General features: G+C 36.1%; 1 protein-coding gene across 1 annotated transcript in view; it reads left to right on the top strand.

The window, feature by feature from the left end:
- Window positions 1-16248, top strand: part of LOC148944098 (uncharacterized) — a 329735-nt gene that overhangs the window by 20066 nt on the left and 293421 nt on the right. The window contains exons 2-3 of the mRNA XM_089100727.1: window positions 6402-6556; window positions 10236-10467. Coding sequence (XP_088956853.1) covers window positions 6402-6556; window positions 10236-10467 — 387 coding nt within the window. The remainder of the gene's footprint in view (window positions 1-6401; window positions 6557-10235; window positions 10468-16248) is intronic.

Here is a 16248-nt window from a genome sequence, read left to right as displayed (position 1 = left end):
TTGATTCCTTAAAGCAACAGATCCTCAGCAGATTGGGGTATAATATTGTAGGTAAATGAGTTATTTACCCATGGACTATCTGCCCCTCTCTCCTTCCCTGATAATACGTGCCAAAGCCGGTAATATAAATTTCAAATCATAATTTCAACTGTGAATGAAAACCGGTATAAAAAAAAACTGTGGCTTACATTCACATTGCACGATTGGTGTGCTACACTACGAAAATTACTACTCCCTGAAGATATTTCCTGCCATAAGTGATCGTGGTCGTGGACTTTCCCCTTCCCTCCCCCTCCCTTAGTCTTGTATCCCCTAGTACCTTTCCCCTTAATCCCCTCTTCAAATTCCCACTTGCATACCCAGCATATTTTCTTATTATTAATCGCCAGGCTATCCTCTGCTGATAGTTTCATTGGATAGTGTGTATTTCTCATACGAGAAATAGCTCCATTTACAGTGACAATTAATTTAGTCAATGCTTTGATCATGCAATCATTCTCATCTAACTTTTCGACTATTTCTAACAATCGCATTGTGTTAGAGCTGTCTTGTTGTGTGTGGGCATAGGAAACTGCGATGGGCTGATGTTCTTTGATACGATTTGGAAATTGTGGGTCGTTCACATCCATAAGCTGTGATTCAAAGCCTAAACTTATTTTATCGCTTTGCATAAGCGTATTCTGGAAATTTTTAAATCGTAAAATTGCTCGGTCACCCGAAACTGTTTCAACCGATTGATTTCCGTGTCCTTTGCACTGTTTCATGTGATTTTGTAACTTTAGTTAACTACAAAATCGGGACAAACATATTGGGCAATAGTAACATACCCCCATGTTCTTACCCCCTCCCAGAACTCTACTAATGTCATTAAATAGGTTGAAATGACAGACTGAACTAGCTTCACAAGGTGGTGTGTACAACAGCCAAACCCAGTGTTTCACTGATTATGTGTGTATATAAGTGTTTCACTAAGTATGTGTCCAATAAGAGAGTCAGTCATTCATACTCCTGCCATTCACTCATGCCCCATCCATTTAAACACTTGCCTCTCAATTACTTGGACTATCTGTCTTGGCTTTTCTTTGTCCACAATTACCCAGCCCAGTCTTGATGCAACCTATTGCAACCCAAAATACTTGATAACTTCAATTCAAAATCAACGGATTCAATATATGGCGCTCTTACTGGAAATATTACCCCCTTTTCATGTGAACACGCACCCTCTTGAAATTCCTTTTCATATTGTAGCACTGTAACACTGATATTTAAATATGTGTTGGCTCATTCAAAAATATTTGTCGCCCTGAATGTTACAGAAAATTCTTGTGCTAAACAGGAGAAATCTACTGGAGGAAAATCAGACCCCTCCATCCCATGCACGGCCCAGTAGTCCAAATTTCTCTTTGAAGCTTCTTTTTGTAGAGGTCGGAAACCTGACATGAGAAATGCGTACATGAAACATTTTTCGCCTGTTTCGAAACAGATTTGTTGAACGCCCTGACATCCTGCTAAATCAGGGTTATATTTTAAAACTTTAGACTCTGGTCAACCCCCTCTTAAAATAATTTTTTTTTTTAAATTTACATATATTTACACTTAAATTTTCAACAAATAAAACTACGGAATCACTACCATTCTCATTATAATTGTCGAGATGAGAGACAGTATTGTCTACCCATTGCATAAAGACACTCATATTTTTTCGAATGAGGATACACCACCAACATTTCGGTGTGCACATAGTGATCACAGACCTCCCCACGACTCTCATTTAAATAAAATAATTTTAAAACAATTGAGGCCTTAATGGAGTCCCGTCCCCCCACACTTGAATCCGGTTTTCTAAAAGTGCACAAATGTTTTCTAAATATTCATGAATAATATATATGGGATCGATTATAAAATTTTCCGCCATCAGTGCATTAAACGGATCGCCAAATTTTGCAGTGAAAACGTCTTTTGTGTTCAGAATTGAATTTGTTTGTTGAAATTCTGGTAGCGATGAGAAATGTGTATCATTACCCCCTCCCCCTTGTATATTATCACTACCTAAACCCCCTTCCCCACTTTGTTCAACAATTGGGCTGGTGTGGGGAGTGAAATCACCCGGTTCGCTTAAGATAGCCTCTAGTGCATTATGACTATGTAAATCCATCCAATCGAATTCATTTTCATGTTCAATTAAATTTGATTGAACTGGGACAATATTCAGTAAATCTGAGGAGAAAGGATTCTCATTTAATTCACGAGTAAAATTGTCTAATATTTGCATAGTATTCGGGCGCAACCATGGTAAATCACCGTCTGAGGTAACAGCATTACCTTGTTCAACTATACTATTATCTACATCTAAAGAATTACTACTGACATTGAAATATTGTCCAAATAAATTATCCATTTCGTGTCATTGATAATAATGTTAGCATATGTACCATCTAAATTATCACTACCTTCATAACACCCCTGTAAAAATTTACCATATTCTTCACCGTTATGTGATGGCGTTTCAACAATGTCACGAAATTGTTCAGGTGCATCAATTTGAACCATTCCATAATTGTGACTTGTTTCCTCAGGTGTGGGGGAGGGTAGCAATGGAACCGTTCTAACCTGTAAACAAAATAGCCACTAAATTTCAGCGTGTATAAAACAACCTATTTTTTAAGAAGGTCGAAAATTGGATTAATAGAGACTATATTTTCTAATCATTTAAAACATATGCATTAAAATAAAAAAAACATACTTAGTAGCAGTATTCCCCCCTTACTTTCTGTGGAAAAGCTCTTTTTTATTCAATTTCTGATTTTTTTTTTCAAATCATGCCCAGGCTTCGGGAATAGCATCTGTTATTTCCAAGAGTTTCTGTAACATATGATAAATGAGACCGTTAACTCTCTCTTATCGAATGTCTCAAAATCCAGGTGAGCTCTAATTGAAAGATGTCAACAAATATTACACACAAATTAGAACAATAGAACCCCTATTATTCTGAAATTATTTCGAAGCCTTTTATAAAAATGTTACATTCTTCGATTTAAACGGTCATAAGTCTTAACCTCAACAGGATATTAGAATAATGAAATGTATATTTCCTTTCGGGAGAAAAAATCTTTAGTGAAAATATCGATAAAATTCTAAACTTACATTCGTTTTTGCAACACCGTCACGTCCGTAGCCATTTCATCTTCTTGCATAAGGGTCCTTGCGTTCTCTCCTTGCGCATATGCCCTCACAGGTCCAACTCGGTGAATTACACTAGGACTTAATTGATTTTCAGCTTCAATCCGGGCCTTTTTGTCGACGGGAGGGACGCATTCTTCAAAATTATCTTAAAAAAAACATTCTTGCAACTTTTGTTGGAATTTTATCATTGAAATTAGCTAAAAGTTGCTAATTCATATATCACATTGTGTGGAAATGTATAGACCAAATTTGTTTCTTAACTATTTCATCCTATTTCATATTAACCAAACTTGACTTCTTTCCTGTGTCATATAATGCACAAGTATCTTGTTTCCTTCGGAAAAGCCTATAGAAAAAAAACTCATAATATAGCAAAGAGTCCTGTAAATATCCTAGAAATTATGCATCTAAAAACCAGGGCTAATGAAAAAACCGGGAATTATGGGGTGGGACGAGGAGGTAAATTGTCAAATTTATATAGTTACGTAGGCTACAGACTCATAGCATAACTTTCGAAATGTTATAAGCTCAAGAAACAGGAGTATTTAGATATATAGACTTGATAAGACAATTCCAGTATATAGGCTCAAAATTATATGGAGAAAAGATCATTAACATATACACATCATGTAGGCCTAAAATTTATACCAAAAGCTAGCCTAGTAGAAAATATATACGATCAGATAAAAAATGCTAGTCGGTTTTACACTTAACATAGACTTCATGCAACCCCACCCCCCTCTAATGTGTAAATATATACCCTGAATTTGAGTATACTGGAGGGGGGGGGCTAAAATTCATTTCCAACAAAAAATAATTTTATTTGGAAAAACTAAAGAAAATTCACTAAACAGAACTCACATTATATATTTGTGAGGGATGCATTCTTAACTATAATATTTTCATTGTATTTTATTTCAGATTAACCGAGCTTGACTTCTTTCGTGTGTCATATAATGCACAAGCATCTTTTTTCCTTTGGAAAAGCCTATAGAACAGAAAAACATAAGAAACTATATTGGGGTAGGGAGTTACAATTCATTTCTGACAAAAAAATTATTTCATTTGGAAAAACCAAAGAAAATTTACGAAACAGAACCATAACTTTTGAAATGTTATAAGCTTAAGAAACAGGGGGTATTTAGATATATAGACTTGATAACACAGTTCCAGCATATAGGCTTAAAATTAGATAGAAAAAAAGATCGTTAACATACACACGTCATGTAGGCCTAAAATTTATATCAAAAGCTAGACTAGTAAAAAATATATGTGATTGGATAAAAAAATGTTAGCCGGTTTTACACTTAACATACTGGGGTTGACTGGGGGCTGGGGTTGACTTCATGCAACCCCAACCCCCTCTAATGTGTAAATATATACCATGAATTTGAATATATTGGGGAGGGGGGGGCTAAAATTCCTTTCCAACAAAAAAAATGATTTTATTTAAAAAGAGCATAGAAAAATGGACCATGAGTTGTATAACCACATTAGTCATTAATATGATTTGGTAAAAATTTATCAAGTAAATATCTCAATTAATTATTTTCTAAATAGAACTCACATTATAAATTTGGGTAGCTAAAACTTCTAAATCCATTATATTCGATGTTCGCTCCATAATGTTTCGAATCAAACTATTACATTAACCTCGAAACGCGAGCAATATAAGCAAAGTCTCAAGATGGAATTGTGATGTAAGAGAAATTACGTAAATTCAAAAGAAATCCTTGTACGTCCATGGATTGTAGGCCTCTGATTGGCTGTCATCCTGTTCGTACTGTTGTTCGTACCGTAAGTAGGTCAATGATCTTGTCATGCTCTTATTCACTGCACATTTTGCGTCACTCCCGCTAGTATTCTATGCCCATATATGGACTTCCGTACGAAATAGTTACCCTCCTCCTACTATCAGACCCTGTACCTGAAGGGGTTATTGCATTTTGACAGCACCCAGAAAAATGCGCAAGATGACTCCCAGCCTAGGCCTTTTCGGATCTAACCTAGTCTATCTTCCGTCAAGGAAGACCCTCTACAAGCAGCGGTCATAGATTCTGAACGAAAGTTATTGAAATGTAGCTGCTAATGCCCTTGTTATACTTCTCAGGGTTTTGGTTGATCTGACACCTGTGGGGGCAGGGAAGTCAATCAGGGGGGGAGAAGGGTAAATTGCCCCTCCAGGTTTTATCAGATTTTTTATTTACTTTGTGATTTCAATGTTTTTTGTCTCTGTCGGGGAGTAGGATCTGGGCTCCTGAATTCTTGTCATGAACTCATATTTTAAATTAGACGTCAGATTTAATCAAAAATAATTTGAAATGGCAGCTGGATCTATGAATGAGCAGTTTTATAGTTTACTTTCGATCTGGTCTCCGGATTGACAGGGAGAATAGGAGCTTCAGAAAGTCAGATCTTCAGCCAAATTGTTTCAGCCAAACTAGCCAAATTCATTTAACTAAACCAGGCCAATGCCTCCAGTTATGGTCTCGAAAGTCAGTGCTTGATACAAATTGTATAAGAAGAGCTAAATACTCGTCATCAGGATTCATCAAAACGGCTTATAGCACCTCAGTTAAGCTTGGTAGGAATGAAAAGCTAGAATTTTAATGGAGCCTTTAGGGGGATGAGGTTGAAGCCAACGTAGCCTGCAGAGCACGTGCTGCAAAGTGCATCTTCACATTTGTAAATGACCATCTTAAGAAAGGGCCGTAGCCACATATTTGTTCCAGGGCGGTCACATAGTTCAACAAAACTGAACATTTAATGATTCAGACATCCGTAGAATAAAGTATTCAGGCTTATCAATCTTATAGTTGCTTGGAGCATACAAAATCATTGAAAAAGTTTTGTAATTTTATGACAAGCGCCAAACGTGAACCAAAACTTGCAAGTTTCCACCCATGAGACAGAGTTGTGTATGGTGCTCATAAACTTTGGCCGAAGGTTTGCAGTTTCTCCAATGCTTGACGAGGTCTTGGTATAGGAGATATATTTTAATTTCACATTGAAGGTTTTGAACCTTGCATTTTAAAGTTTTGAACCTTGCATTTTAAAGTTTTGAGCTAAACCTGGTTTTAATACCACTATAATTAATATCTTTACCCATTAAAATATTCTCTACTAATCCATTTATTTTTTCTAATTATGCTATCTTTTCGAAATTAACTGCAGTTCCTTAATGACATCGACTCAGCTTCGTCATCTTACTCTTCTAGCACTTCGGAGGTTTGAGCCAAATCCAGCTTACACCTTGATTTTCATCATTGGACTGGTGGCGGTCTTAGCACTTTCGTCCGTTGTCTTTGTCTACCCTTACTTAAATCGTAGTTCCCCATCAGAAGACGAGTCACACAGTAGTGGTGAGGCAGAAGTAATGAATTTTTCTTTGATATATTTCTTGAATTTGCTTTTCATATACAGGTATCCATGAAATAGATTATTTCGGAGACCACACTGCCTTTCCATGACAATGAATAACAGTTCAAATAGGGATAAAATCATTTTAATTGACAGTGTTTCACAAACAGTGATAGAAATTCACAAAGAAAATAGATATTTCTGTATTTACTACTGATGACGGTCACTGCATATGTGACCGAAATATCTAGTATTTTTTGTGAATTTCTATCACTGTTTGTGAAAATCTGTTGATTAAAAGGATTTTATCCCTATTTGAACTTTTATTCAGGTATCCAGTATACTTTTTACATCAAGAATGGTTTCTGTACCCGGTTCTCATTAAAATTGGACCTTTGATACCCGGGTTGGTGCTTCTTAGGATGTAAAATTGGGGCGGTAGTTTGCTCATTTTAAGACCCAAAGGCATCTAAAGCTAGAATAAAAGCTTGCTAATTTCAGTGCCCAAGGAAATCCAATAAATTGGGCTTTAGCATTGACGATTTTTTTTAATTTAATTCCGTGCAATAGCACCAGATAATGAAAATGTTTTCGGAACAAGAATGTTTTCTACTTTTTTTTTGAAAAAGATGCACAAAAGGCATTTTTAAATATCTAGGAACGGGATTTTTTCAATTTTTTCTTTATTTTTTTCAATGAAGATAAAAAAAAAAATTCAAAACCTAGGAGGCGCACTTCCGATTCTCCTCCCTGTCCCAATTGGCCTGTCTATTCTTAGCCGTATGGGCTCTGTGAAATTGTTATGTACAATACTCCTCGGTAAGAGAAACAAGAAATAATTTGCAGGCAGGCAAGACGTGTTTCAGTGTTACGACTTAATATCTATCTTTTATTTTCGGGGGGGGGGGGGGGGAGTGAAGCGTCAACGATAATTGTTCCCTGTGTTTTTCCATCTACATTATTTCCTAGTGCTTTCCATGCAAAGTGGTTTTTAGAAAGTAATGATTCTATCAATACCGGCCTTATGCACTATCATGTTATCTAAGTTAATTCACTGATTTCCTGAGTACCTAATTAGCTAACAGCATCCCTGATTTTAGATACCTTTAAATTTCTTGGGCACCAAAATTAGCAGGCTACTACCCCGACTGTACATTCAAATAGTTCTGACCTGGGTACCAAAGCACCGACTTTCGTTTCATCGCAAAATAGCATACTAGTTTCAAGCAATAATAAGTGTTGGATATCCTTGAATTCTCTGTGACATCATATAAAACATAAGTAGTTTCGTTTTATCAAAATAAAGTGTCTACACAGTTGTACTCAACTTTCCTCTGCTAAAACCTACCACATACACAAAAATATGATTTTGAGCTAAGGGTAAGGCTCCCGGAGGGCACAATGCTGCAGTCAGAATAGCTATATATTTGCACATTAGGGGTAGAGGTTGGATTAGGTTAGGTTAGGTTTCCATAATTTTGTTCCTAACAATTTTTTATCATCAATTTTTGTTATTTTTCATTAGGATTAACCTAACTTTCATGTTTTGGTTTCCAATAACTGACAAGTACTTAGATATCTTTTCCAGAGTTGAACCTTACCCCCAGTGCTATTTGTCATTATTCTGATTATATGTCATCTTTATCTATGGGCATGTCAAGAAGTGTCTCCAAGGTGGAGAGGTAGATGGTTCACTTAGAGGGGAGCAATTTTAATAGCTTTTATCAGGTCTTAGCTTTCTAGGTGTTTTTGAAGAATTTTTTAAGAGGGCAGTATGTTTCACAGGGAGCAACGCCCCTGTGCTTCTTCCAGCTCAACCCATGCACATTATAGATATTTAATCAACGTATACTCGTCACCAGGGCTGAGACAAACTCAGCTGTTTATGCTCCTCCTCGTCCAAGTCTATTCAAAAATAAAAAAGAGCAGAATTCGATTTTTTTAAACAATTTTTTTTTCATACGGAAGTAATCAGTATATATCTACATATATCTACAAAACTAGCTCCAATAACCTTACTCGTGTTATTTTCCAGTATCTGTAGAATACTAAAATCTAGGGCTTTACTGAAAACTGAGCTAGCTTGACCTTTTTTGAGAATTGTAATTGTACACTAAAATTTATTGATAAAATTTTATGATACCATACTATTCAGATCCTTCTAAATTAGTCTTCTTTTTTTTGGAAGCTACATAAGGGATTTTTGGCTCTTAAGAGAAGAACTTGTTTTTTGAGGTCGGTTTGGATTTTCAGTAAAGCGCTAGTTTTCAGAATTCTACGGATATTGGAAAACATTATCAATTTATTTGAGCTAATTATATAGATATGTCTTGCGAAATTTGGGAAGCAAAACTTTTGTTCGTTTTCAGCTTCAAATTCACTCTTTACTTTCGTAAGAAGAAATCTGTTTTCTAAAACGTATTATGAAAAATAAGTAGAAAATCAGAGTTCAACTTCTAATGAAAATGACCATCAAATACAGTATTGGCTATGTTGTTTTTGGTAGGGACGGGAACCAGTTTTAAAAAAAAGAAACGTTAGTGAAAAATGTACAAAAAACGCTAAAAATATATGACACCAAACAAATTAAGAAAACTTTGCTTTCCTTTGAAGATGCAGCTGCCTTCATAAATCAGCAGATGGTTTCTGTTTGAAATGTTACATTTTAAATCATCTTACTGTTTGAAGTTTTAGTCCGAAAAGTGCGGTCAAATGTAACGAACTATTTTTGCTCATTTATTTTCACGGTTTTGCGTGACAACACTGACAGAGATACGGTATTGCCCCGAAGCCTCAATAATTTCGTACCAAGAGACTGCCCGAGAGATCATTCATTTTGATCAAAAGCTTCCGTCAATCGATTCTAACAAGCATGATTGACCGTCTAGGAACCTGTTTGACGCTTGAGTCAAGCGTTTACGGTGATTGATACAAAATTTGCATGACTCAAGTGGTTGACGAGGATGATTCACCGTCTACCCTAGTAATGTTCAAGTATTGCTTCAGTCACGCGCCACGCCAACACCAATGGAAGATACATCAGAAGTTAACAAAAATGTGGAACGCGAGTTTATTTGTTTGTTAATAGAGTTATACTGGGATCACCGTGAGCTATGGAAAGCTAAAAGTAGTTACCAATATAACCGAAATAAGAAAAGTGCGGCATTTGACAAGATATTACGGGCGGTAAAGACATTGAAACCATATTATACAGTGTCCGAACTAAAAAAAAAAAATTAATATTTTAAGAACAAATTTTAACGGCAAGTACAAGAGGATCGAGCAGAAAAAGAAGTTGTAAACCAACGACGTTTCCTATTTTCTTTTAGTTTTCACTTGAGCGCAACCAAAGTACATGCAAGAAAAGCCAAATCAGTATTAGACTGCATTTCACAGACGGTAGACACTTCACTACCCGACTGAACTGAAAAATCTTGCCGTGAGTTAAAATTTAACTTGGAATTAGTTTTGGTCAAGAGTGAAAGTTGATTGACTGGTCGATTGAAAGCTGAATGAAGGACACGCAAATCGACTGATGGAAGCTTTTGATCAAATGATTAACCGTCTCGGGTCTCCTTTAGAAAATATCGGTTTTCAGGTATGAAGATGGGGCCAAGTGGCGAAAAGTGTTTTTATTTTTGTGTCTTTGGAATCTTAAGGTAACACGTAACAAACACATAAATTTCTTTTAGGATAGAGTGGAAATCATGAGAGATCAAACCCCTCAAAGAGGACTTACAACACCACGTGCCTATGCCCGAGACTTAGGGAGGATTTATGTAAACAGTGTTTCACCTCGCCATGCTAGACGATCTACTTCCCGAACTGAAAATAACAAATCTAAATCATCTTCACCATTTCACCCGGGATATAACTCGCCTGTATCTTGTTCAACACCCGAATCATCAAATAACAGCCTTAAAGGTAGAAGTGGTTTAACAATTATTATTTAAAATTAGCGTAAAAATGACAAAAAAAAAGTATGAGAGAGATCAGTTATTTCTTCTGGTAACCGGCAGACTTGTCGAGCCTACAGTCATGTTTATTGTCTTGCGTGTCTATTGAAGTCATGGTTCAAGAAGTTAATTCAAGAATTAATAACCTTCCTTTCTGCCTTTTTTCATCACCTTTTCTTTCAAAATCTAACTTCAAATTTTTTTTTTACTATTTAAACTTTATAATTTATAGAATGTTATAAATTATTTAAACTTACTATTTAAACTTAAAAATTTATAGAATGTATTTTTAACAAAGAAGTGTTTACTTTTATTTTTGATGTTTTTAGGGGTGAGAATATAGGGATGAGAAAATTTGATGTATTTAGGGGTGAGAAAAATCCCTATATTCTCACCCCTAAAAACATCAAAAATAAAAGTAAACACTTCTTTGTTAAAAATACATTCTATTAATTCATGCTGTAAACCATCAACCACCATTTCATGGCACAGGTTGCACTCCTTTATTTCGGGTAGGGGGGATTTTAAAGTACTTTTAAATTCAAAATATGATCGCTATTAAGACGCGGGTGAAATCTTCCTTGAATTTGCTTTCTTTTAAGATCGAATCTACGCCCGATGGGTAAGCTAGTTATTATATATTTATAATAGTACATAATAATAATGTATATATATAAATATATATAATTCTTATATAAACATAGTAGTAATTGTTGGTTTTCCACCCCTTTTTCTTTTCCTTTCAGACAAATGACCTGTTTTCGTTTTCTTAATTACAGTTGCTTATAGTATAATTTCAAAAGACAGGTTAAATTCTCGTTGCTAAGTTAGAGGCGTCGCAATAAGAAGCTTCGAAGTAAGTTCTATTTTTATACTTCCTGGTTTGGAGTCATTGAAAGATAAACCTAAGAGGTAGAATTGGGTTTGAATGGGGATTGAGATGATTGGCTGGGCCAAGCGAAGGTCAACCCATATGAACAGTTCTGTAGAAAATATTATTTTGATTTAGTCTGCGTTTAGACCCCGTTCGGGGAGATATATTTTTGTGGGATTATTTTGACCCTTTTGGAAGAATACAAGTAAGGTATTTTCTACAAACTGTGTACTAGTTTCCGTAAGTAGTAGAGGGGGAGGTGCTACTCCTCACGCACCCCTGCTGCCATCTACAATTTAGTTTAATGCTGACGGGACATAATTTATTCAAGGATTATCGATCGAGTCTAATGTGTGGGTGTGTCAAGGTCAATCGATCTGTTGTTGTTTGGCCACGTGCGAATGACACGAGGGGTTATTTACATAATCGATGGGTGACATAATTTATTCAATGATTATCGATCGAGTCTAATGGGGGTCAAGGTCAATCTATCTGTTGTTGTTTGGCCACGTGTAATGGCACGAGGGGTGATTTACATAATCGATGGGGGACAGAATTTATTCAAGGATTATCGATCGAGTCTAATGTGGGTGTGTCAAGGTCAATCGATCTGTTGTTGTTTGGCCACGTGCGAATGACATGAGGGGTGATTTACATAATCGATGGGGAAATTATTGATTCACGAGCGTGTGGAATTATGAAACAATATGGTCATAGAGTCCATAGGGAGAAAGATTACGTAATCGCTCAATGACCTCTTTTTGCAAGGTCGATTTATTTGTTGTGTCTAGTGTAATAACTCGGGGGGCGAAGGTTGCACATGCGCATTGAATTCTAACGGGAGCAATGTTATTGATCTAGGACTCGAGGGGGAAGTGAATTTCCGAGAAATTGATTTACATAATCGCTAGGGGAAATTATTGATTCACGAGCATAGCACCTGTGAACTTGATTTACATAATCGCTGGGGGAAATTATTGATTCACGAAGGGGAGAATTAGAAAACATTATATCGATCGAGTCTAATGTGGGTGTGTCAAGGTCAATCGATCTGTTGTTGTTTGGCCACGTGCGAATGGCATGAGGGGTGATTTACATAATCGATGGGGGAATTATTGATTCACGAACGTGGGGAATTATGAAACAAACATGGCTTCATTGTTGTATGGCTAGCTTAACCTGAGAAATTGATTTACATAATCGCTAGGGGAAATTATTGATTCACGAAGAGGGAATTAAGAAACATTAAGGCTTCTTTAATCTGTGATTTACATAATCGCTAGGGGAAATTATTGATTCACGATGGGGGAATTAAGAAACAAACATGGCTTCATTGTTGTTTGGTTAGCTTAACCTGAGAAATTGATTTACATAATCGGCGGGGAAATTGTTGATTCACGAAGAGGGACTTAAGAAACATTAAGGCTTCTTTAATCTTTAGGCCTGAGGGATTTATTTATTATTGTTGTTTTTGGACAAGTGCATGCCATAAACCACGTGGTGCTGTCACGAGTCAGAACACCTGTGCTGTCGACCTCAATTCACCTATCGTGAATCAATAATTCCCCTTAGAAACAACAAATTAATTTCCCTTTCTTGACAGATCAATCAATCAATGACATCATCTGTCAGACTTTAAAAATTTTCGCCTAGAAACATTTCTCCAGGAATAGATCCAGGTCATTAATGTCTTTGCCTCGGGAACAGTTCTACTGGTCGAACTCCAAAGGATATTAATAACCAAAGGCCATGGAAACAATGAGGCAAGAAACATCTTAGCGATGAATTGTTTTAGCGTGCGAGAAGGTTTCCTATTAATTTGAAACGCGTTAGCACAGAGATGCCAATAACAAAGGAACACGCTGAATTTGCGTTTAGGGATTATTTGGGCGAAACAGTTTTAGACAGGTAATGGAACTATTTCGGCGAAACAGATAGAGACATTTTAAAAGAATATTTTTGAAGAGATTTTAGAAGAGAATTTAATGGTGAAACTCTGTGGTCGTTATAATACACAAGTTTCATTTGAACAGTGTTGTGAGGTCCTCTAACCCAACCCCAAAGGGTTCCAATCCTCATACCCCAACCCCGAAGGAAGCCCCCGGTCCTCAAAGGTCCACCGGGCTCCCAAAGGCCCTCCACCGGTCCCCCAATGTCCCCCAGGCCCCCAACTGCCCCCCGGACACTCAAAGGTCCCCCAAGCTCCCAAAGGGCCACCGGCGCCCCCAAAGGCCCGCCCCAGACCCTCAACGGCCATCCCCGGGCCCCCCAAAGGCCCATCGAGCTCCCAAAGGACCAACGGGGTCCCAAAGGCCATCCCCCGGTCCCCAAATGTCACCCAGACACCCACAGGCCCTCCCTGTGCCCCCAAGGCCCTCCCGGTGCCCCAAAGGCCCTCCCCCGGCCCTCCTCCTCCTCCTCCTCCCACCTCCTCCTCCCTCCTCCTCCTCCTCCTTCCTCCTCCTCCTCCTCCCTCCTCCCTCCTCCTCCTCCTCCCGCCTCCTCCTCCTCCTCCTCCTCCTCCTCCCTCCTCCTCCTCCTCCCACCTCCTCCCTCCTCCTCCTCCTCCCCCCCCCCCATTCCCTCCCCATTTTTTATACTTTTTTTGTGCATTGAGACACAGAACGATGCCCTGCCCCCCCCCCCCCCCCCCTCCAAAGGTCTGATTTTTTCAAAGTTCATTTTGAATTTCTTTCATTGAAATGCAAGAGTTGGAATATTTCAGTAGTGTTTGGTTGTGGTATACCTTGTCACAGTTACATTTTCTTGATTTTTCAAAGTTCATTTTGAATTTCTTTCGTTGAAATGCAAGAGTTGGAATATTTCAGTAGTGTGATGTTGTAGTTTACCATGTCACAGTTACATCCCCATTAATTTTTCAAAGTTCATTTTGAATTTCTTTCGTTGAAATGCAAGAGTTGGAATATTTCACTAGTGTGATGTTGTAGTTTACCATGTCACAGTTACATTCCCTGAATTTTTGATAGTTCATTTTGAATTTCTTTCTTTGAAATGCAAGAGTTGGAATATTTCATTAGTGTTTTGTTGGGGTTTAAACTGTCACAGTTACATTAGATTAATTTTTGATAGTCCATTTTGAATTTCTTTAGTTGAAATGCAAGAGTTGGAATATTTCAGTAGTGTTTGGTTGAGGTTTACCTTGTAACAGTTACATTTTCTTGTTTTTTCAAAGTTCATTTTGAATTTCTTTCTTTGAAATTCAAGAGTTGGAATATTTCAGTAGTGTTTGGTGGTGGTTTACCTTGTCACAGTTACATTTTCTTGATTTTTCAAAGTTCATTTTGAATTTCTTTCGTTGAAATGCAAGAGTTGGAATTTTTCAGTAGTGTTTGAGTGCGGTTTACATTGTCACAGTTACATTCCCTTAATTTTTCAAAGTTCATATTGAATTTCTTTCGTTGAAATTCAAGAGTTGGAATATTTAACTATTGTTTGCTTGTGGTTTACCGTGTCACAGTTACATTCCCTTAATTTTTCAAAGTTAATTTTGAATTTCTTTCGTTGAAATGCAAGAGTTGGAATATTTAAGTAGTGTTTGGTCGAGGTTTACCATGTTACAAATACATTCTCTTGATTCTTCAAAGTTCTTTTTGAATTTCATTCGTTGAAATGCAAGAGTGGGAATATTTCAGTAGTGTTTGGTTGTGGTTGACCTTGACAGAGATACATTTTCATGATTTTTTCAAAGTTCATTTTGAATTTCTTTCGTTGAAATGCAACAGTTGAAATATTTCAGAAGTGTTTGGGTGTGGCTTAACTTGTCACAGTTACATTTTCTAGATTATTCAAAGTTCATTTTGAATTTATTTAGTTGAAATGAAAGAGTTGGAATATTTCAATAGTGTTTGATTGTGGTTTAAATTATCATAGTTACATTTTATTGATTTTTCAAAGTTCATTTTGAATTTCTTTAGTTGAAATGCAAGAGATTGAATATTTCAGTAGGGTTTGATTGTGTTTTAACTTATCACAGTTACATTTTCTTTATTTTTCAAAGTTCATTTTGAAATTATTTCGTTGAAATGCAATAGATGGAATATTTCAGTAGTGTTTGGTTGTGGTTTACCTTGTCAAAGTTACATTTTCTTGATTTTTCAAAGTTCATTTTGAATTTCTTTCGTTGAAATGCAAGAGTTGGAATATTTCAGTAGTGTTTGGTTGTGGTTTACCTTGTCCACAGTTAAATTTTCTTGATTTTTCAAAGTACAATTTTAATTTATTTCTTTGAAAAGCAAGAGCTGTAATATTTAAGTAGTGTTTGAGTTTTGGTTACCTTGTCACTTTTTAATTTTAATTATTTTAAAATTTTAATTTTAATTTATTTAGGTTAAAATCAATATTTGGTCTAGATAATTATCAGTTTCGCGTGGTTTACCAGTTAAAATTTACATTTCATGATATTTAAAATTTACAATCTTATTTATTTCATTGACAATATATAGGTGGACTATTTCTCAAGTTGTTTTTTATGGAGTAAAGGATAAAATTTAAATTTTATTTATTTTTAATTTTTCATTTTGAATTTAGTTAGTTTAAGTACAATAGTTTTACTATTTAAGTAGTGTTTTTTTTTATTTTAACATGTCATAGGTACATTTTCTTGATTTTTAATAGTTCATTTTGTATTTCTTTCGTTGTAACTCAAGAGTTGGACTATTTCAGTAGTGTTTGTTCGTGGTTTACCTTGTCACACTTACTTATTCGTGATTTTTAAAAGTTAATTTTTAATTTATTTCTTTTAAATGCAATAGTTGGACTGTTTCAGTAGTGTTTGTTCATGGTTTACATTGTCACAGTTACATTTTATTGATTTTTAAAAGCTAATTTATAATTTATTTCATTGAAAAGCAAGAG

This window comes from Artemia sp. Qi Xiang Cuo, chromosome 14, assembly GCF_049724085.1.
Source record: "Artemia sp. Qi Xiang Cuo chromosome 14, ASM4972408v1, whole genome shotgun sequence".
Taxonomy (NCBI): Eukaryota; Metazoa; Arthropoda; class Branchiopoda; order Anostraca; family Artemiidae; genus Artemia; species Artemia sp. Qi Xiang Cuo.
The sequence above is the reverse complement of the archived record's forward strand: the minus strand, read 5'-3'. Positions and strand labels throughout refer to the sequence as shown.